The following is a 24,647-nucleotide window of genomic DNA, read 5'->3' as shown; positions in this document are numbered from 1 at the left end:
TGCAACAAACAAACACACACAGATACACACACATACACTCACATGTACATCGATTGCAAGGAGCAGTGAACAAGGATTGTATGACTATTGTCTATGTTAAGTTTACTTTGTTATGTTGCAGACAAAATTATGTCCTTGCTGCTGCCGTTGAAGCCATGATCAGATTTCGATTTATTCTAACCAACCATAAAACTTTTAAAACGAAAAACTTTTTGATAAAAAAAAACAAATTCAAAAAATGTAAACAAAATTTTGATAAATTCAATTAAACTGAAAATCAGTTTGGAAACATATATGTGCCCAAAGTGTACCATTCCACATATCCATACACATAGTCAGAAGGGTAAATAAACTGACATCAACACTCTACACACGCGCCTGCCATGCATTGACATATCAAATATTGACATTAAACTTTGAGGCTTTAGACTTTTTCCCTTTTCTGGGGAACTCATTTGGTAAATGAATTTTTAACTTGGAAGGTGAAAAAACTTTACTGGATACTCTTAGAAAAGGAATAAACAAAAGGTAACGAAATGTAAATAATTAAAAATAAAAAAAAAATTAAATATGTTAAACAGATTACACAAAAAAGTAAAAGTTAAGTTGATTTCATGTTTTATGGTCTACGGTAAATACTTTGAGAATTTTTAATTAAGGATTAAGTTCCATGAAATTGCATTTAATTAAGAAATGTCAACAAACACAGAAGCAATAATACTCAATATACACATATATTGAAGTTTCAGTGTTCTATATGAACACAATCGATGTTATCTTCTCTGATAAGATGCGTTAGCTTCAAAGAGAACCTGCTTCTTCATAAGAAATATAGTCTTTAGAATGCTTTACTTAAACTTACCGTGAAGCAAACTTTATCAACTTAACAAGAGTTTCTTTATAAACTATAAGTTCACTTTGGGATATAAGGGGCAAAAGAGTGTGCCCTAATGAAGGATTGATGCGAATATATAGTCTAGCCTTCTCAACTGTCATCCTCACCTACATACGAGGCTCTGGCGACCGAGTACTGGCGATATAACCTGAAAACATATAGTTGAGCGGGAACTCTCTAACTGCTTAACACGAATCCTATCTCCGGGTTAGCAAATAAGGTGATCTGGCTCTCCAAGTTGAAAGTTGATGGCAAGGCCAGCACCCCTGGATTGGAAAAATTTTACCGCTACGCAAGCCTCAGTTTGAAGGCTTATACTGGACTGTAGTGCCAAATAAGAAGAAGTTCACTTTACAGCTAAGGTGTTTCATCAGATAAAATATCATTAATTGATTTTATTTTATGAGTATATAGAGTAAAAGCGTGACTACACTTCTTCTTTAATTGTTTATTCAAAAATTGAATGCTACAATATGTTAGAAATAATATTTTTGTTCTCTCTGTCTCTAGCAGTATGTACCAAGTCTTTAAACGTTCTTAACACAGTCCATTGTCAGATGTTCCTCAACCTTCTCAAAGACATTTGTTTTATTCCCACGCCGCGATTACCGTCGATTCTGCCTTCTACAATCAGTTGCAGTAATTCATATTTTGGACCTCGGATATGATATAACCAAAATAACTCGTTTTTCTTATTTTAACAGTTTTTAGGAGTTCTCTATCTTTTCTTAATCTTGTAAGAACTTCTTCATTTGAAACTTTGTCCGTTCAATGAATCTTCAGAATAAGTCTGTAGCACCACATTTCAAACGCTTCTATTTTGTTTATTGTTAGAATTTTTAAAGTCCAAGATTAGAAAGCCATAGAGTAGAATGGACCAGACATAGCATTTAACGTAGCGGATACACTTATCAAATGAAAGTTACCGAACTTGATAAGGCTATAAACTTTTTCAAGTCCATAAATTTTAAGGATGATATCTTTGTCATGCCCGTAAGATAGTGTGCCTCAAACCATTCAACTACTACAATAAATTTAACCTCTTAAACTACTTTTTTCTGATTTTTAGTTTTCAGGAACTGTCGTTTGGTTGAGACAACCAAAAAATCTTGACTAAGCACAAAACGATAAACTTTTAATATATCAAAATTAATAACGAAATAAGCGTTAAATAAAGAACTGATCCATCCTTCAATCCATTAATTTTAGTCAAGTAGTAAACGCAAATATACTTATTTGCTACTGTCCTCTTCTAGTAGAGCATAGGGCCTTAAATATACTACAAAAAAGACGCTAATATACTATGTACCTATATGGAATACTTAATAATGTCTTGTCGAGTATGAATTTTTCATTTATTTGAATTTAATTTAATTTAATTACATTATTCTGACCAATTTTTTAGACAATTGATTTGAATCAATTTAAAATAGTATCCCGTTTATGGAAAACTATCCAATATCTAAAACAGCAAAGAGCCATGTTTTAATCTATGGTACTAAAGCATGAAGTAAATACTCGAAATTAAAACAAATTCAGGATATAACTGATTTACATCGATCTATCGCTAACGCATCCAGATTGAACCAGATATACTATAATTCATAAAAAAGATATTAAAGTGAAATACATTCCACACCAAATGGAAACAAATAGACTGGTTTTGAATAGCTACATTTCTAGAGCATCTAACGACTGATTTCAATTTCAAAGTACCATAACTTTTAAAGTCATTTAAGTTGCAATATAGACTAGAAATAAAATTAAAGGGTATTTAATATTGCTGGAGATTTGTTACCTAAATGGAAACTTATCCCGAGAAGAGCACACCAATTTCAAAATATATTTGAGTATCAACTTCAATGGAATTGCTATGATATGTACTCACGGTTGCCACTTGAAAATTTTTTTCTGTACCAAAATTGGTTTAAAAAGGTACCATTTCTGTAAAAAAAGGTCCAAAATTTTTCTATTGTCTTTTTATAAGAAAATACAATTTATATAAAATGTACAAAAAGTATAAAACAATACAATATCCACAATAAAGTTGGGTCGCCGAAAATGTACCATTTTTTGAACATGAGTACCAGAGTACCAAACGGAAAAAAAAGTACCAATTTTGGTACTAAAGTACCATAAGTGGCAACCGTGTATGTACTGTATACTTATCAGTAAGTGCCCTACAAAAATCGGTTGCTTTTGCCATATAAGGGTAACGCTAGTTGTGCGATATTAAGAACTCGTAAGATATGCTACAGATTAAAGGATAGTAGTGTAATAGTATAGTAGTGAATAGAATAGTATAGTAGTGTGATAGTAGGTCAATAAATGTGTCAACGAACTGATGGGATCTTGTTTATTCTAACATCTGTACAAACAATGAATATGTTTATACGATAAAAAATATTTAAATTTTTATAATAATTTACCATTATTGGAAATATTACGAGATATTATAATTCAAGAAGAAAAAATAAGAATGATTTAACAAAAGTCTAACAAATAGAAAATATAAGTCCAATTTCCAATTATTTAGGATAAGTTGTTTTATAAATGTTAAACATTTTATGATTAAAGAATATTTTTGATTTAACTTGTCTTAGACATCAGTTTTGAAACAGAATATTGGAGATTCTTTCAATATAAATACATATTAGATATCAAATCAAAACTAGTATATTATTTAAGATTAAGTCAAATAAATCTGTAGACCAGTATATTTGTATAAATTTTAGATAGTATACATTTTTTAGTTTATCAAAACTAAAAAATATCTGAACAAAAGTTCAGCTATTTCTCATTGTTTTGTACTGAGTAAAAACCAGAAAAAATTAATGGAGATAATCATTTCATTACTAACATTTCATTAAATTAAAACATATTAAACAATATTTTACTGTTAACGCACTTTGCTCAATGGGCTGTACTCCAATTAGAATCTATAAATTATATATTAAAATTACTTCCTAAGAAAGACTACATTTAAATATATTTATTAGTACCTACTTATAGAGTTGTACTTGTAAAGTGAATGAGAATTATAAATAAATTACAACAATAATCAAAACATTTTCAAATATTGCTTTGAATTAGAACAAAATATTGGACTAAAAACTTTAGAAATCATATATTATTGACTCCGCAAAATTATTAACCGATTTGATATATTTTTATTGATATAAACAGAAATAAAAATCTGAACAGAAAAATGTTCGGTTCAATATCCTGTTTTATAATCAACGTATTATATCTTATATGTTAGTAGATATTTATAATTATTTTACTAAATTTAAAGAATAAATTCTTGAAAATAAATAAATATAAGAAGCACTCTTAAGCGCATATCGATGGTACCAATATTTACGACGGTATTCGTGTAAGAGAACTGCTCGTTTAAAATAACGTTCTTTGCTTATAACAATAAAGCTGAGATCTAGCTATTTAACAGTTTTAACAGTAATATAAGTTAATGAGATCCTTTGAAAGGTATATAATGTGGTATTATTATTTAGTATAGTAGTATAGTATAGTATTACATTTATATTTTATATTCAAATAAGGTCTTTGAAATTTATGGCAATAATTTTTTTTGAAATCACATTGATTAATCAAATTGCTTCAGAATCCATTAGAATTGGAATGGGTCATATTATCTAATGTAACAACAATCAAGACTTTGTATACGATAATTAACCTAATAAATTAATAAAGTTCATCTTAACAAATTAACTTTTTATTTAGGCAAAGAAGGAAACGTCCTTCTTTGTCACTTTTCCGGTTAAAATTGAAATTTCTCACCTTCATTCTGAAATCGGCTGAAAGTTCTCGTTTAATTTTCCTGTATATCCTCATTTGAGATTCTATTTTCCTGCATATTTGGATAATCATGTTTGCATATTTCTGTTATAAACTTTTACCTTGCGTTACGTATACGCACTGGGCACGAATTTTAAACCGAATGGCAGTCTGCGCTTAAAGTTTAAAACTGTTTTAATTCTACAAATTGCAATCTGTTTACCGTGTAAACAATGTGTATACTTTTAGTTCGGCTATCGTGTTTCTCTTTGGCAAGCAATCCAGAACCGCAAACTTTTCGCATTTATACTCAGGCGATTTTATTTTTCCCTTGGCGAGTTCGTCATCAAAGTCAAACAAGCGAGAATTTCTCATTTATCATGCATATTTGACAAGCAAATGTAATTTTACAGAACAGCTGAAGCGCTCGATTCCGTTAACAAGTATATGCAAAACAATAACCGCACTAAACAGGGCGGAATCTATCGCATTCATACCATACTTAGCCTACTACACTATGGTGAGCCATACTCCGGCCCTTTTACGAGTATGGGAAGCATAGTTTCGGGCTAAAAGGTGACAAATGTGGTTTTGAATTCGATTTAAAATTATTCCTAGCAGAACGTGCAGATAGGACTTCATAATCCATGTATGAGTATGTTATGCATAATTAAATTGAAAAAATAATTTAGAAAATTAAAAACAACATAAGTATGTAAGTGATTATATTTGATCAATGCCTTGTGATTAAAATATTTTTCTATGCTCCAGAAGTTAGAGTTTTCTGGTGGACTTTATATTTTGTTTTCGTCCATGCATTTCATTATTGGCATTGGGACGTCTTCAATAAAAAGTAAATTCGTTTGAATTTAAAAAAATTGAAAATCTTCCAAAATATTTTTAAAAGCCTGGATTTGTTATTCACTAAATCCAGAGAAGTTTTGTAAAACCCAATTATATGTTTTGAAGAATACAACCTATAGCCGATTGTAAAAATTGACTAAGAGAGCTAAAATGTACGCATTTTTTCAAAAACCGAAAGAAATAATTTTTGAAAAATAATGTAACGTAGAGGTTTGTAATTACTTAATATCTCTATATTTTTAATTTATATTAATTCGTTTAAATTAAAAAAAAAATTATTTTCATTAACTTACAGCGTAGGGTCCATTAGTTCTGCATACATAATAGGCGGTACAGTTGTTCCGCTACATGATCTGTTTAAAAATAAGTAAGAAAAAGTAAAATAGAATAGTATTAAAAGGTATGACACACTTATTGTTCTATTTTTAATTATTTTCCTATTTTTAATAATTGTATTAAATAGTATTATTGTATAGTTTTTGCTACATTTACATAATATAAGAACAATTTTATGTCTTTTAGATTAGATTTTAAAAAACGAGTTGAGAACTTATCACCACGTCACTGCATTCTTTGAGGATTTTTGTGACATATCCACTTTAGGTCCATAGACGAGTAGCAGCTAGGAATGCCATTATGTCCTTTGGAGAGATGTTGCCTAATTCCATTATAAGTGGATAGGTAGTAGATAAATACCGAAGCCTGAGTTTGACTAGACTATCAAAGTGATACAGAATGTATTCTGCTGTTTCGTCTTCTTTGTAACAAAGTCTGCAGCTATTGTCTCTAGTAAAACCTGTGTTCGGTAGATGCTCTCTAACTCCATAATGCCTAGTGAGAAAACCTTTGACAAGTTGGATGCCACTTCTATCCACCATAAGTAGCTCCCTAGTTCTGGTTTTTGTATTGTTCATTACGAATTTTTGCCAGAGGGTCATACCATCAATAAAGAATATTACCTCGGTGTTATGCGGCATTTGCGTGAGTCCATCCGTAAGAAAAGACCAGATTTGACAACAATTGGCCAACAATTGGATTCTTTACCACGACAATGTTCCATCGCACTCGGCTTTTTTTGTACGCGATTTTTGACCAAACACGGCACCACTGATATCGCTCAGGCTCAGGCTCAGGCTCAGGCATCATATTCGCCAGATCTGGAGCCGTGCGACTTTTTTCTGTTCCCGAAACTCAAATTTCCCCTTCATGGTAAGCGTTTTGAGTCGATTGAATCGGTAAACAAGAATTCGCCGAAGGAACTAAAAGCTATACATGCACGGGCCTACGAAAAGTGTATGGAAGATTGGGTTAAGCGTTGGCATATGTGTATCGCTTCAGAAGGAGAATATTTTAAAGGAGATGAAATAAATTTGGAATAAAATTTAATTTTGGGTTTTATTTACAAAATCCGAGTACTTTTTGAGCAGAAGGTATATATATATATATAGTATATATATTATATATAATAGTATATAGTATATATTATAATAGTATATATATTAAAAAAAGTTAGTGACGAGTATTGTCATAGACATAACAATTATAATGTATGCTTCACCAATATGCTAATAGGAACTGACAACTAATGCGCTTACAAATTTTTAAAAATTTGTAGAAAAATTTACCCTTAATGCTTGTAACAAACTAAGATTAAACTACGTTACAATGTAATATGCAATGTAAAATAGCCATTCGATTTATTTTGAACCGTATTTTTGTTTATGTCATGAGACGAAATAAATTTGGGTGAACATCATTTTTTGTTTGAATTCTGGAAAGACGTTTTATGCACTATTGACTTAAGAATCTCGCTGTTTCATAACAGTTTGAAAAACGCTATTAGTATGAAAAGTACTTTTGGGGTTGAAAACTTTGCTCTTTTACAAAAGTTTGAAAGTTCTTACTTTCAATTGATTCACTTATTGGGTTAGGTACTTTGATATTTTAAAACAGTTTGATTTTCGCTGTTGTAGTTCATGGAGAATTAATTAATACTATGTTTAGGGATATTTCAAATGCTATGTGCATGATAAACTTAAAGAGAAAGATAAAATAAATGTTGTTATTCAAGCGAAAAAAAACGCAATGTTTCTTGATATTTTTATTAAACTTCAAACCTGTATTAAATTAAAAACTATTTTAGTTAAAAACAAGATTTAATCTTTATAAATTTATGTTTAACTTTAAGTTTGCAAACTTATCAAATTATTAAACTTCTTAACTTCATCTTATATCTCATCTATATCTCACCTTTTCTTCTTATCTTGCTTTCATTTCAATCTTTACTTTTATTTTAATCTTTACTTTTATTTCAATCTTTAATTTCACTTTAATCTTTGCTTTAATTACACTGTCTTATCTCCCCTATTACACTACTTTATCTACATATATGTTATTAATAGTTAACTTTAATAAAACCGGAAAATATATTGAAAGTAGTGCAAATTTTTAAATTTGAATAAAGAGAAAGAACTGTAACTGTTATTAATTTAAAATAGAGTAAAATATAATAATTTACACGCTCAAAATCCACTAAAGCTAATCAAACTACTGAATGCCATTCTTTATAGATATAAATAATAATCAACTTTTAAAATTTCCTAGATATAAATGGTGTTTGGAATACGTCATTGTTAACATTCGATTTGTAAGCAAAAAACATATGACTTCCTTAAATTAGGGCAGTGTGAACACTTTTGAAATTAACTTAATTTCATTTTTACGAAATTAAGGAAATTTGGGTGTCAAAGCAACTGTGTCGAAGCAATATTTTAGGTAATAGTCGATTGTTTTTTTTTGCTTTAAAAGAATGTGTCTATATTTCTTCATGAGGGCTTATAAGCAAACTTAGGAAGATCGTCGGGTTTAAGCATTGAAATGTAAATTTGTAAGCAGTATATGTGTGTACAATCTGTAAGTGTAAATAATATTATTTGTTTTGCTGATAAGGTTAGCCTACATTTGTTTTTGTGAGCGATAATGTGCATTTTATTATGTTTAGTTGATTGCACCTTAAGTAATAAATAATTTAATAAATTAATTAAATAAATAAATGAATGCTTATTACTCAGCTTTTATTCATAATTTTTTTTTTAAATATTTGCAACAAATACATTTTTGTACAAAATTGAAATTAAAAATGTATTACTTGACAATTCCAATAAAAATTAATTATTAAAAATATGATTTGTATTCAGAAATATAAACATAACATATATACACAGCAGAAAAAGTCTACGTTCACCCACAAAATTTTTCTTAAATTTCGCATAACTTTTTTAATTTTTACTGAAATTAATTTTTGTTTTCTGATTTATTTTAACCAAAGAAACAACAGTAAAGTTCTAATACATAAAAATAACAGTTATTCTTTAAAAATAATTAAACACAATTTTATGCAATTTTTGAAGAAGAAAAAGTCTGCGGACACTTCTTAATATTTACATTACATTACATTAAAATTCACAGAAATCTTAGATTTAATAGCCTGTGGTATAACCTCTGTATTTAATAACCTCTCTTAAGCATCTTTGCATGAAACCTTTGCGTTTATTTTTGCTATTCTTCCTTGATGAGGTTTCTTAATATATTCTTGCTGAAAATCATGTGCTGGTGAATCTTATTTTTTAAATAAGCCTACTGATGTTCTATAGGAGTAAGGTCTGGTGATTTTGGTAGTGTTTAAGTTGTCTGAGAGCATGGTTCAGCAGCCAAATCCGTACGATCGCTGCTGTATGCTTAAAGTCGTTTTCCTGCTGAAACAAAAAGTTTGCCTCAAGCCCTTACTTTCTGTCATTTTCTTTCAAATTTGTTTTTGGAATATTTATATACTCATATTTGTCCATTGTATGTTGAATCAATTCATGTTTACCGGCGCCATTACTTGCTATACACCTCCAAACCATTACGCCTCCACCACCATGTTTCACCGTTGAAATCAATTTTAGTTTATCATAGGCTATAAATGATTTTCTCCAAACCTTTGATTCGAAATATGCAAAATTAACTCTCATTGGAGAAAAGAACTCATTTTCAGAACTCTATAGCTCTATTTACATGCTTTCTTGCAAAGCTTAATCATTTTACTCTATTACATTTGGATATGTATGGCATCTTTCCTGCAACCAGGGTATAATACATGAATTTCTTCAAAATTTTCCGCATAGCATCAGCACATATTTTGTGTTCAAGTATTTCGGCAATATGTTCAGCTAGTTTGGAGGCTGCTACTCTTGGATTTGCTTTCACCTGGTTGATTATGCTATGTGTTTCGCTACCTGACAGAATTAAGGAGCGCCCAGTGCAAGGTTTAGAAATATAATTACCCGTTTCCAGAAAGTTATTTATAATTCTTTGCACAGATGAATATCTTTAGCAAGTTTTAATTGGTTGACGTCACCTTTCCAAAATTTAACAAATATTTGTCGTTCACTAACATTAATTTCACGTCTTTTATTTTCCATTGTAAAAACTTACTGTTAATATAAAAAAATATTTTTTAATAACTAATTCTTAGACTCTTTAAGAAGTCAAGCGAATTTAAATTAACGGTAAATGTAAATATTAAGAAATATATAGACTTTTTCTGCTAAGTATGTATGTTTTTATTGCAAATTTGTGCATATATTTTATCTAATATGAAACCACTTCTTATTAATTTGAATTTTTAATGACTTTTTATAATTATTTTGAATATATTATTTTAAATAAGATGTGTTTTGTGACGTCTGTCGCAATTTTTAAAACCAAAAAAAATTGAAAATTGAAAGTTTATATTAAAATGATATAGACTTTTAGAATATATATTAGGTATTTAAAATTTATTCATACAGAATTTGATTTTTTTAAAAAATTTAAAGCCTCTGAAATGAATAGTAAAACGATTGAGGGTAATAAGTGTTGTTTATCTCATAGTAAGAGATCCAAAAGAAATTTTCCCGATTTAAAACTATTTAAATTTCCTTTTTCAAACTATGATTCGCCTATTCTTCAGGAGTGGGTAGATAAGTCTCATTGTATTGGTGTATTAACCATTATTCTGCAGTAATTATTGGAAAAAAGAATCCTAAACATGGAGCTGTCCGATCGTTATGCCTACATCGGTGATGAACGGAAAACTGAAGATAATATCGAACAATTTAATTCTAGAATCTCCAATTCGAAAAACGGATGAGATCAAAATCTCCTCCCTGTTTGTGTGGCAGTTTTTTTCAAAATTTTAGGAACGTCAGATTTTAGCAAAATAAGAATCTTTTATTGCGGAAAAAACTATTTAAAAAATCTGAATTAAATCTTCGTTTAAAACGAGGAAATAAGACTTTGAAGAAATTGGTAATTAAGTTTAAAAGGCAATTAAAATCAAATCTCTAAAATGCTGAATAAACCTAATCGATGAGCTATAGCTGTCTGGAATCTGAATGAACGGTATATTGCCAAAATTATTTATTATAAGTCCACTGCTATATATTTATATATGAAACACACGTTAAACTTTAATTTTCTCATTCCTTCATTCTTTAGGAGATGGAATGAAAAAAAAAATTACAGTCCGGACATTATATTTGTATATATAGAGGGATTGAATGGACTCAATCGAAAAGGAATGCATTTTAATATTTTGAGAAAATTGCTATAAAAAAAATTTGACTTACAATACCTCTGCAGGCGTAATTTTTGGGCTAGTTGATTTAAGAAATAAATGGACAGATCAGTAAGGTATGCATATTTGCGTTTTTATATTGCTCATAAAAAATTGGAAATTCGTTCTGAATTATATTGTAAGGAATAATTCAATCAAAGGATTATTAGAGAATAATTTAGATTGTGCAGCGCAATTGGGATTGAAAGTACGTGCAATAACATGTGATCAAGATCTAAATAATCGGAGTTGCTATAAGTTATTGAATGCTTCAGTGGAAAGATTATACTTTATTCATAACATATAGCAAAAATCTATATTTTATATGAAAAACCACATTTAATAAAGAAAAGAAATTCATTAATAAAATTAGATTTTGAAATAGCTGACGACAAAATTAAATTTGATGTCATAAGAGAATAGTTTGAGTTAGAAAAGGGAAATGTGACGAAAATGATAAAATTGACAATAGCTCATATTGCAACTACTAATTTAAAAAAAAATGCGAGTAAGGCTGGCTGTTCAAACTTTGAGTCATACTGTTGCATCGGCAATTAAGTCTACAACCATAAATAAACAATTCCATAGAAATGATGTCACAGTCGCAGCCAATATGTCAGCATTTTTGATCTCATTGACAACTGCTTTGATGTCCTCAACAGTAAAACATTTAATGATCCCAAGCCTTTGAAACGTGGGTTAAGATTCGAAATTTGTGTTTGGAAAAAGATTTTGGATTGAATAGATTATATTAAAGACCTTCAATATAAAGCAAAATATTTTATGTTAACGGATTAAATCAAACGACAAATGGCATATAAATATTTTTGTTTTTCTGAGTAGCCTCTTCAACCAATATCCATTAGAATAGAAATTTTCATATATACGATGGTCGTGACAAAAATCCGTCGGTGTACGATTTTAACATAATTGTGGCAAAGCTATTGTCTTTGAAATTGTATCAGTTCAACTCACAATGAAATTGATACTTTTACTTTAACAGAAATAAAATATTCTAGAATATTGCTTGAAAATATTCCCAGTTTACATTCCATAACAGCGAACACTTCAGAGAACATTTGTGGGGACAATGAAGCATACTTCGATGAAGAAGCGGTCTCCTTCAATTCAGATAGAATTCCTATAACTTCTACATAGCTTAACAAAATGCAAAAACTCAGATTTGGAGATATAAATAAATTCGTGTTGTGTTTTTATACCACACTCGATGAAACCGAATGTAGCGTGCAATCAATTCAAGTTCTAAATTATTTTGTATTTTATTAGAATTCATATATTTACGTCAATAATGTTGAAATATTACTCATATTTATGTTCATTAGTATACTATCATTAAAGTGACCTTCTCGAATCTCATCTTCTCATTAAATATGTAAATGCAAAATCTTAAATCGTTATCATTTTCGTAAGCTTCTAAATTTCTACTGAGTTTCAAAAATATAGTTCAGTTCGGTCGGTATTGGAAGAAAGTCCAAAAGTTCTTCAAAGTAAAAAATGAAGCTTTTATATTTTCTATTAGCTTTGAATATATTGAGTGCAGTTAGGAGTGCAAGTATATCAACAGAAAATGTGAATGGTGTGTTGATGAGAAAAAATGAAAACAATTTATTGACGATGGAAAATGATAATAATCAGGGACCGTAACAGTTATCATAAAAAATATAAAAATCACCTTTTAACTTTTATCATTCGCATTTTTAAAATAAAACTCAAAAAATAATAATTATTTTTGCAAAATTATTTTATGTGCCTTTTATTTTTTTCGCGCAGAAGAATTTTGTATGAATTTAGAAAAACAACTACCTTGTATGAAAATTGCATTTTATATTTTCGTTTTAAATATATTCGGCAGAAATTGCCAGTTTTATTAATATTTTATACTTATAATGCAAAAGTAACAATTATATGTGCGTTTTAAAAAAAAAAGCAAAATTTTAATAGTTACTTCTGCGCGAAAAAAATAAAAGGCACATATAATAATTATACATAAGGAATATAATATAAAGCAAATTTAATTATTGTTTTTTGAGTTTTATTTTAAAATACTTATATATAAAAAGCATGCATAATACTAAAGATAAAAGTTATTAGAATGATAACTATATACTTAAATATGAGTTTAGACAACTTTTTGTTGTTGAGTTTTTTATTAAAAATTTTGAAATAACTGTAATTTTCGGTCCCTGCTAATAATATATATATATGAATAATAATGAAAATAAAATAGATTCCAGTACGTTCCTTTATTTCGGATATGGCAGTAATCTTCTAACCAAACGAATTCACATACGAAATCCAACAGCAGTCAAAATAGGTGCGGGAAGATTAGAGGTGAGGGAAAAAAATGATTATTTGATTTAAAATAATAGTTATTAATAAGAAAATCAATAAATTAAGTTAACATATTACTAAAATTAATCAATTTTCATTAAAAAGATAAGAATAATATCAATAAGAAAATAATTTCGTAAATAAGAAAAGATAAATTAGTGTGAATATGAATTATCTATAAATTATCTTATCTAAATTTTTAGTAAAGAAATTAATTTTGGATCATCATTTTACATATAAAATATGCATAAAGGAATGTCTCTTATACAGGGTTATCCATTTAGTGGCCCCCAAAGTAACCATAAGTGAAACATTTATGAGATTTGAATCAAATTTTTTATTGTCTGGATGTTATTTGCATTTTATCTAGATCAATAACCATCCTGGCCGTATTCACAACTTAACTGACGTTCTATTATGATTATCTACAGTTATTACTAAGAAAAAAAATATACTAGCCAAATTTCTTTACAGAACTACCGTTTAGACTTTAACAGCTACGCAGACAATTGGGATGGTGCACCAGCAACTATTGTTCCAACAGAAAACTCCACCGTATATGGCACACTTTGGGAAATCGATATCTCCAACTTGGCTGATATTGATGAGTAAGTACTTTATAACCAGTTTAATTAAATCGAATAACTGAATCTCTCTTTAATTGTTTTTTTAGCCAAGAAGGAGTATCAGAAGGAGAATATGAACCGGTCAATATATCAGTTTTTTTAAATAATGATACAGTAGTGAATGCGCGTTCCTATGTTTTAGTTAAGCAACCTGAAATACCACTGAAAATGTTGAATATGTCGAATATTCCTTTCGAACGACAACCATCGAAGACATACTTACAATGTTTAGTTAAAGGCGCCATTGAGTCTGAGCTTCCAGATGAATATATACGTTGGTTGAGAACTATCAAACACAATGGAAAAGTGGCTAAGGCTTTGGAAGATCTTTTAAAACTGAGTGATATAGAATTGTCAACATAACTGCATTTATACAGTAATTGCTTTGTAACTTTATCACCGAAATCATATTTGTTTCTAGTAATATTTGTTACCAAATAGAAGGATATAAATAATATTTTTTTTTTATTTTATAAATTCAATTATAATAAATCGAATAATATTATAATGAAACATGAGCTAATAATATACGTTCAAAGTATGCAGTAAAAGCTTTATGCTTTCATACTCGAATATCACTATTAGCATTTCTGTGTAAATCAACAGTTGTCTAATAATAAAGAAAACTACTTAAGAATATAAGTATCAAAATATATATAGATATAGATATATAGATTTACTCATTTGTAACTGCGCTTCATATATTTATAAAATGTAGCAATTTTTACAATTGAGCATTAAAAATAGATATCATAAAAAGTATTCGAGATTCAAATCATTGCAAAGAAAGTCCAAAATTACGGCTCAAATACACATAACTCCACTTAGATCAATTCTTCTACAAGTCAGAATTTGATGTGTGTTTGTTTTTGTTCATTTAACTTCTTGAATATTGACATTTTTGTTAAATTTTCTTTATGTTTTATAAAAAAAACTAAATATTTTTCAAATCTTAAAAAATGTTGCTTGCACGAAATAAGTTGTGAGCCACTGCAGATTCTACCCTATCCCTTTTAGTTATGACAGTCGGTTTCAGTCTATCTTCCCTAAAACTACCTATGACTTACGGTGTGACTCAAATCTATTAATTACAACTCCCTTATTTCCGACCTATTTCGCCATACGTTGTCAGTATATTTATTGTCTATTTAAGGTCAAACTTCACTAGTACCCCTTTTGAGCAAATTTACTACCTAAATATATATCCCAGTTGAATTATGATTAGGAGAAACATTTTTTTTTTCTGCAATAAAAAAAAAGAGGTGCAATCACATAATTTAATTTGAATAAATTTTTCTTTATTTCAATATTTTCTATGCATATAACACAAAAATGTATAAGTTCTACACCAAAAAAAAAAATTATTTCTTAATACAGTAATGTTTCTATGTAGCAAAAATATTATAAATATAACAAAAGAGAAAGGAAAAGAAAAAAGTATCGCTTGCCTAGTCAGGCACTTACCACAACTGCCTAAATGACGCTGTTGGTGTACCTAATAAAATTTAAACAAAAATTACCTGCAAGCAAGAAAAATAATAATTCTAATAATTAGAAGAGCCTTAAGGCTCAGTTAGTCGGTACGTACCGTAAGAACTTAAGTCAAAGCGAAATACACAACCAACCACACCTCTACATTTACTAGGAATGGAATAAACAAAAACGGCGAACATTGCTTATTTTGTTACTATCAAATACACAAGTGTCGTTGAGTGTACATTTCGCTTTGGCTTAAGTTCGCTTAAATTCTTACGGTACGCACTGACTACCTGAGCCTTTGATATAGTTTTTAATAACAGATGAAATCTCTACTTTCTGTTGAGTTAGATTAGATTGAATTAGCACCGTCGTATCTCGCTTAAAAAAAAAATGAATCCCTCATTCAAGTGAAACTAATCTGATGAGTCTATAAAATTATCTAATCTCCTAAGATTCAAAACATTTGTAATACATACTGTTATAAATTTCTCTTACAGTTGTCGAATATTTCCAAGAAATATAAAAGAAATAAACGTAGGACCGTAGCCTCTGAGAATTTCTGTAAATCAGACAGCTGCAGTTTCCTACTGAATCCAAAATCTTTGAATCCGTTATAGATCTTTTTAAATAGGTAGCTGTATTGATTGGGTACCCATAACAGTGTGGATAATTCCTTATTAAAATTTCTTTATTGAAATGGAATGGTAATGAATATCTTCGCTGTATTACAACAGATCTATGTTAAGTCCCAAAGGTCTAATACAATAAAACCGTTTATGATTATATTAAAATATTAAGTGCAGTAAGGAATGCAAATATATAAATTAATTTCATGATGAGCTATCGCTTATGATTAACTTTTCATACATTATCCATTTTACAATTTTTATTAAAATTCTTTTAAAATCATTTCATGACCCAAGTGTTTTTTTTTCGATCTTTACATATTATTATGAAGGCACGGGTTTTTTCCATAAATTAAAGTATTTCAAATATAAACAATAGTCTACATTAGACATTAAGAAATTTCATTAACACGGATTTTTTCACATACAAAAGAAAAGGCGTTCACGGATAATTTAAATAAAAGCGATAGACAAGGTTATGTTATCAAAAAAGGGACTATTTACCTGTTAGAAAAACCCAAGCTAATTAAGGAATAACATTTTCAAACTGTTTAGTATGTAAGATTTAGTATTTAAGAAACGAAAATATACAAAATAAAATTAGTTGAATATTTTGTGTATAAGCATAAGGTTGATTTTTACTAACGAATTTAGTATTACTTTAACAACAGGAAAAAAAACGGGTGCGGAACATCGGTCGAAATTTAAAAATAACTAATATTAAAGAAGCAGAATTTTAAATCGTGAAAGAAAAATTTCAAATAAAAAAAATGGAACAGGCATTTTCTTTAGGAATGGCAACACCGGCTGAACTCGATGTAAACTATCAAGGACAGGTAACAGACTTACAAAAACAAATAAATTTTTACGGAAGTAGGATACAGGATGCAGAAAATTATTTACAAATGACCAAACAAAAACTGTTAAAAGTGCAACAAGAGTTAAATAATGTAGAACATAATTCAGAAGATGAAATAGAAATAGAAGCATGTCAAAAGCCAAATTTCATGTCCAGGGAACTGGAAGAATATCGACTTTCCACAGATAAACTCTCAATGGAAGTGCAATTACTCACTGACAAAATTTCTGCTATGGGTAAACAGATCGAAACTCATGAAGAGAAATCAATTTTATATGATAGTTTAAAATTGCAACATGAGAAAGATTTAAATGAACTTGATTTAGCAAAATCAGAAATACGGAATTTGGAAAATCAAATAGTAGATTTGAAAAAATTATCAAAGAATAACTATTCGAGTTCGAATAACTATTCGAGTTGGAATAACTATTGGAGTTCGAATAACCATTGGAGTTGGAATAACCATTCGAGTTGGAATAACCATTGGAGTTCGTATACCCATTCGAAGTTGGAACATGAAGTTCAGTTTTTGCGTAGTGTAAATAAAGACTTGAAGTATAATACGCAACAGGAAATATTTTTTTTGAAATCGCGACTTAGAATGATAGTTGAAGAATGTTCTGAATACAATGAAAAAAATGTTAAATTAAAACGTGAAATTGCAGAATGGATGAAATTAGCTCAAGATAACTGTCCCACTAATGTGAGACCTAATCCTTTAGCATTACATGCTGAAATTGAGAGACTATTAGAAAATAGTAAAAAAATGGTAGCAGAGAAAAACGTAAAAGAATCAGAAATGAAATCTATTAACTCCGATTTGGTTGAATCTAAAAATAAATGCGATGAATATGCTAAGAATATTAAGGAACTAAAGGAACATATAAAGGAATTAATGATAGGACTTCAAGCATTTTTCAAGGCAATGTGAAACAAACAGAAGAAGAAAAACAAATTAAAAAGACAATCGACTCGGTCAAGTTACAGAAACCAACCTATCAGGAAATCATACTAGTTGTCAAGGAACTCAAATAAAAATACCAACACGTGCTTCTTTAATAATAAAAGATTTCATTTAAATAAGTTATATATTTTAAGTTATAAGTTATATATGTTAAGTTATATATTTTTCAATAAAAAGCTTTAATTAATTTTAATTTAAAATTGTTTTATTTAACTAATCGATTTGTATGGTTTTCTTTTTGATTTTAATATATAGCTTTGGTCTGACAAATTATATATATAAACCATTAGTGATGTTGATGAAAGGAATAATTTGATAAATTTTTTAAGTTCTTTCTCTGAGAAATACACGTTTTTTTAAAGTTGTTTCTATATAAACTTTGTTTAAAGACTGAAATGTTCAAACTATACCTATGACAAAAAATAATAATAACTTCTTTCCAGAAAAAAATAAAAATAAACCTAATTCCAAGTTTATTTATTTCGGTTGTAGCAGTGATTCTCTCTAATCGAATTCAATTACAAAATCTAACAGCGGTCAACTTAATTATCAACCTCAAAACGTTAGTCCAAACGTCTGAAATGCCAAATCAGTACTCCGAAATGGATAACTCTTTATATGTTTGTGAATTAAATTAATTTTAAAATTGACTTTATCGAATAGTATTCTCTGTGAATGTATAATATAGTAATATAATAATTCCTTTGAATAATTACAAATAATAATAAAGTCATCAATTAAATTCTCTTAACTTTACTCCTTCAACAAATATTGTGTGGAATATAAAAATATCACCCGTTTTTGTAGCACCTAAAGTCTTTATAAATAAGACATTTTGTGGTAATACCAGTGTGGAGTCCGGATAGAGAATAGTATAATGGAATGGTTTTTTTTGTCATTACTCAGGCAATGGTAAAAATATTTAATTTAAACTAAAACTGCTCTGATTATTTATAAACCTATGAGCAGGTCTTGACAAAATTGATGGAACAATAATACATAATAAGATTATATATGGAACCTGATTCTTTTGAAATCAATTCAAGCGTTGGTAAGAAGATTTTTTATCTGTTGAAATATTTAATAATGTATTAAAATGAGAAGATGACATAAAAACAAACCATTAAATGGACCTGTTACATTATGTGGATATGCTGATGACCTATATCTAATAGGAACCAGTAATCACATCGTGCGCTACACTTCTGAAATTCTATATAAAACTAACGATGTTGGAAGAAGTGAACACATATAAAACAAAACGATATGACTAACATTGTTGGATTGGTAAAGTATAAACCCGATGGTACCTGATTATATCAATATCTGTCAGAGTAATGCATATAGAAATGTAATTTGTTACGCTAATACGAGACAATACTTTCACGACCAAAGTATTGTCCGCGATTCTTTCGCGATTAAATTATAATGAAAATTGTTTGCTGGGAACGTATCAAAGACAGGTTAAACACCTGCAAAAGCAAACAAAAGATAAAAAAGAAAAGATTACATTTATATTGATTTTACTTTTCAACTGTAAATGGCTTCCATTTATGTAGAAATATATGTTTACACATGAGAATTATATAGAATATAGAATTATATAGAATAAGTTGTATGAATGCATTAGAGTTAGAGTTCTACTACTTATACAAATTTTCTTTGAAAATATATCTTCACTTAATGGCTCATTGAACACAAACCAGCCATAGGAATAGATTACTGCACTATTACCGGATAGAACAAACCTATTTGTTTTGTCATAGATGGGTTTGCAGGCGTATTGTTTGGGTACCCATAAATAGATATGGCCATGGCAGAATTAGACCACTAATAAAATATTGAATAATTTAATAACCGTGCGGCTAAAATGTTATTAAATTTTGTTTGTTGAAATGGAACTGAACTGCTGACTGAAGACGCATAATGACTATCTTAATTGTATTATAACAGATCTAGGTCTCAATACTTTTTACAATCTTGCGATCAATAAAATAAAATCGTTTATGATTATAAATTATCTTTCAAGGGAAGCAATAGCTGAACATGTAATAAATTGACCAAAACCATTCACATTAAAATTAAATCGATTATTGAATTATGATTGGTTTCTATATATGTAGCGTTATTTGTAAAGTACATGAGAATTATAAAAGTGTGAATTGTAACAGTGCATGAGTGTTAGAACCACTTTTAAATTTTTTTTCGATATACTTAATACGTTTTAATTCTTGTTGTATTAAATACATTTGAAATTCGTATCTAGTTTAACAGATTTTGTGTTTTGTTATATTAAATTTTTCAGGTTTTAAGTAAAAAAATTTATTTTATTATTAGTATTTTTTTGTTCGTAAGTTGCAGATTTCTAAAAAGCATATATTTCTATATTAAGTGTCATAAATACCGTTGGTGATACCGTTGTTTTAAAATGCGATTTTTGTGTGGAACGATGATATTTCCCAAAATAGTTCTTAAAGAAAATCAAATGTAATCGATAATTCCTAAATTGATTTAAGTATAATGACCAATATGCGTCAAATCTAAATATTATGTTATGATGATACAGTTAATAAATCAATACCTGAGTAAAATTTAGCGAATTAAAAACTGATATACGATTTAGTTATTTTAAAAAAGCGCTTCTAAAAGAATGAAGTCTTTTTGAATGAAAGAATTTCTGGGTTGACTTTACTTTGACCCACTTCAGCTCTGTAATGTTAGGGCCTATATGTCGCTTTTATAGCAATTTCTTTGTTTTCGGATCAAAAATTCAGTCTCAGTAATCATGCCAATTTGTTAGATTATGCCCAGTATACCTAAGTAACATCATATTATTCTGGCTCTTGAATAACTGTAGCTTTGACTCTCCTCGTCAAAGCTACAGTGTTGCCAGATAGATTAACATTGTATAATTAAACCAGTGGACATGGGATAATATGTTATATAAAATAAGGTGATTGTTTTTGATTGTTAAATTATTTAATTTGTGAAATTCAAACCAACAGAATATTTTTCTGCTGAATTTAGCCACCAATCCATGTCGGTGTCACATACTCTGGATCATTTGTTTTTGCTTCTTTAGTGATTATTTGCAAATATCTTTTTTTTTGGTTTTTTCTTTGCCATAGCAAGTTTATATCTGTCTTAATTATTGAAGACACTAAGTATAATTTGAAATTCAATTCAGTTAAGGAAAAGTTTGTTGATTATTTGTTCAGCAACAGGGAGACAATGAAGCACCAACAGAGTGTGATGGTTGCGGCCCTGTCCCAATTTGGGGAAACGGACACTAAGAAGAAGAAAAGTGATATTTTCTTCTTTTAGGTTTGATTTATTCGTCGATTGTTAGAATTTGAAGATCATTGTATATATTTGTGTTGCTTACGTACCATTCTGCGTTTACTATTTGTGTGAGGATGTTAGACTTGTTCCGTTGAATGATGTTTGCATTCAAATTTTTTGATGTTCTCCATATTTGTGACCCGTGGGTCCATATTAGTTTAATTATCATTTTATATAGTATAATTTCATTATTTAAGCAAAGTTTAGATCTTTTATTCAGTAGCCAATACAATTGCCTTTGTATTTCTTTAATTTTTAACTCGTGACTGTTAAAGCTATGTGTGCTATATTATAGGTCACAGATAACACGTCCTTCCCTGTTCACTGGTAAAGTGTCGAGGGATCGGAAACGTTAGGTTACTATTTGAAACCACTTACACTTTCCGACACTATAGTATATAGACACACGTGACTGTTAAAGCTACGTGTGTTATACTTCGTGCAACCTAGATTCAATCACTGTTAAAGCCCTCAGTCACTGTTTCCTTTCAATTTTCCTTCAGGGATTAATGTTAAAATTTTTATGTTTTATATATATATATAATAAATATTTAATTTTCAAATTTCGAGTTTTCTTTCCAAGAAGAATTCGTAGGCAAATATTAATATTAAAAATTAAAGTTTCATAAGTAACTTGTTAAACTTAATAACACAAACAGTTACATTAATAAGTTATCAAACTCTTATTCAGATTTCATTTGTATTTAAAACAAAGAATATTTAAAATTTCTTTTAAATTTTTATACAAGGGTTCATGTTAAATTTTTCAGTTTCATTTACCATATACACAATAATTACTAAATTTTCAAATTTTACACGTTTTATTTCCATTGTTTTAAATAAAATACTTAAAGTTTTTACAGATTTTCATACAGGGATTAATGTTTAAATTTTGAGTTTAATATAAACAATAGTCAATTCCTTTTTAAATTTTATACACGCTTTATTTTTATTAAACAAAAAATAATATTTCAGGGTTTTCTTTTAAAACAAATTATATACGATGATTAATACTAAAATTACTTAGTCTTCGCTTTTATTTAATTTAAATTTCACCTAATTTACATCAAGTACCTTCCAGTCGATATTTTCCAAAACTATTTCAAGAGAGCTTCTTCCTGGTGCACGCACTTCTTATACCGTAAACGATCAACGGTGCCAGCTGTAAATGCGTTAAGGTTCAATGACCGTTGATCGAAGCTCGTTATCGATCCCTCTGCAATGCACCAGCGAAAGTTCAGCTTTAGTGCGAATTTCGTTTTTTACTCATGTGGAAGCTGGATGCTGTTCTTTATATAAGCTTTGCTCTAGTTCCACAAAAGCTTTCTTTGCAAAAAAGCTTTCTTAGTTTGACAGTTCGTTCTGTTGGTTTGTTTTGATCTTATTTGTTTTTTACAATGTGCTGTGCCGGTCAACGTGTTTCTATTAAGTGAAAAATTATAAACACTCAACGATGGCTCAAGGTATGTCCATTATTGTTTTATTCAAATATATTTGTTTACGCATTAACCAATAATTTTCATGCAATTTCAGGATTTCGCAAGTGTGAAAGTTCTATTGCTGGCGGCAGTGGACTTCGGTCAGTTTGTAAAATTAATGTTTTTTATATTCATTAACAGATTCTGTTACAGGTGTGCCCCTTGTGCCATACTTAAAGGCTTTTTCTATATCGAGAAATACAGCAACATAAAAGAGACCTTCGTTTAAGTTTGACAGGAATTTGTTCACCACTCTATGGATTTGTGATGGGTTAGTATGCCTCGAATTACTTCTAGAATTGGTTCCAGTCCAGTGTAAAAAATTTTTTCAAAAAGTTTGGAAAGTTTGGAAATTTTAGGCAATAAACTAATGGGTAATATAGGAAGTCGATTGAGTAGTATTTTTCCCAGGTTTAGGTATGGCGGTTATTATAGCGACTTTCCATAATTTAGCAAAAAATATTTCAATCTTACTGCAGCGTTAAAAATATTTTTAAGAAATTTAACAGCATTTGTTGGTAGCTCCTTAAGAATTTTAGTTATTACTAATTTTTAACCAGGCGTTTTTCCATTGATTAGTTTTATTAATTCCACTATAACTAAAAGTCGTATCGTGTTGTTGATATTTGAGGTTTGCTATTGGTGGTAGTTGTTCGTTTTTGCTAGTTGTGTTAGTAAAAACTTTTTCAAAATTTTTGGATAGAGGATTTGTCTTTTCACTAACGAATGTAGCCCATTTTCCATTTTTTTTCATAGTGAAGGTTGATGTATGACTTCACGTGTTACCTTTCTCGTAGCTTTCCATAACGAATAGTTGGTTTCCGATTTAGGTGTTATTTTAATGCAATAACAAGCTATATTGCATTATCTTAGACTTTTATTAAACGTTTTCGAAATTTTGTTGAGGATCGTTTTATCTTATTTTGATCTATTTGTTCACCATTTTTTACGGAGTTTTCGCTTCTTTTTAAGGAGCTTATAAATAAGTGGTGGTGTATTACTCCTCTTCAAGCTATAAACCTCTGAAGGAGTAGATAGTTCAGCTGATTTTACAATAACATCGTTAAGACGTACGATTGAGTTATTTATATCGTCATTGATTTTTAATGGTAGCTTTCGATTTTTCTATTGTAAGGGGCTTGGCTTATAGTATTACGTTTAATCTAATCTTAGATGACAAGTTGATTATTGGCAAATGACCTAAACAAAGATTTTATAGTTACATTTCTTAGATTAATGTTTTTGGTTATGCTGAAATCAATAAGATCTTTTATTGTTTTTGAATCAGTAGGCCAGTATGATGGACTACCAGTACTTATGTATTGGCAGTTATTGAGTTTTATTGATTTTAGAAGCCTTTTTCTTGTAATCCAAAGTTTCAGATAATCAAAGTGATCAGATAATAACTTTAAGATGAAATTTACTTGAAAATTGGGAAAATAGTATTTTTTTTTTGTAGAAATAACTAATGTTCTTTTGTGAAGATGGTTTTCAATAATAGTCGATATATTATAGATTTGATAAGCTTTGTAACATAATCAATTATTTTTAATTTAATTGACTAAGTAGTCTGTCCTTTCATTAAAGGATCTTGTTTTTCATAAAAATAAAATCTTAAAATATTAAACTCAAAAAGTATAGTTAACTTTACAATAAAATCACTTATTTACAGTTTTATTTTTTTATCAGGATTTGCTCATAATATTAACACCAATTTTGTAAAACTTTT

At 28.9% G+C, this 24,647-nt stretch overlaps 2 protein-coding genes across 2 annotated transcripts; both read left to right on the top strand.

Annotated features, from left to right (window-relative positions):
* The first annotated feature begins 12,666 nt into the window (after positions 1 to 12,666).
* Positions 12,667 to 14,627, top strand: LOC119672323 (gamma-glutamylcyclotransferase-like). The gene is made up of 4 exons (XM_038083343.1): positions 12,667 to 12,789; positions 13,441 to 13,544; positions 14,019 to 14,152; positions 14,218 to 14,627. The coding sequence occupies exons 1-4, from the start codon at positions 12,708 to 12,710 to the stop codon at positions 14,531 to 14,533; spliced, it is 636 nt and encodes a 211-aa protein (XP_037939271.1). The 5' UTR covers positions 12,667 to 12,707; the 3' UTR covers positions 14,534 to 14,627.
* Positions 14,628 to 17,045: 2,418 nt separating this feature from the next.
* LOC119687983 (E3 ubiquitin-protein ligase BRE1-like) lies at positions 17,046 to 18,065 on the top strand. Its single transcript, XM_038102569.1, has one exon. It carries the CDS (start codon positions 17,046 to 17,048, stop codon positions 18,063 to 18,065), a length of 1,020 nt encoding a protein of 339 aa, XP_037958497.1.
* The last annotated feature ends 6,582 nt before the right edge of the window (positions 18,066 to 24,647 follow it).

The sequence above is a fragment of the Teleopsis dalmanni genome, chromosome 1, assembly GCF_002237135.1.
Source record: "Teleopsis dalmanni isolate 2A chromosome 1, ASM223713v2, whole genome shotgun sequence".
Taxonomy (NCBI): Eukaryota; Metazoa; Arthropoda; class Insecta; order Diptera; family Diopsidae; genus Teleopsis; species Teleopsis dalmanni.
This window is presented reverse-complemented; position numbering and strand designations above follow the sequence as displayed.

Excerpts from the sequence above, each read along its gene's own strand:
- LOC119672323 (XM_038083343.1), top strand. The coding sequence starts at position 12,708 with ATGAAGCTTTTATATTTTCTATTAGCTTTGAATATATTGAGTGCAGTT. Across the intron at positions 13,545-14,018 it reads TAGGTGCGGGAAGATTAGAG|AACTACCGTTTAGACTTTAA; the intron begins GTGAGGGAAAAA and ends ATTTCTTTACAG. Across the intron at positions 14,153-14,217 it reads AACTTGGCTGATATTGATGA|CCAAGAAGGAGTATCAGAAG; the intron begins GTAAGTACTTTA and ends TTGTTTTTTTAG.
- LOC119687983 (XM_038102569.1), top strand. The coding sequence starts at position 17,046 with ATGGAACAGGCATTTTCTTTAGGAATGGCAACACCGGCTGAACTCGAT.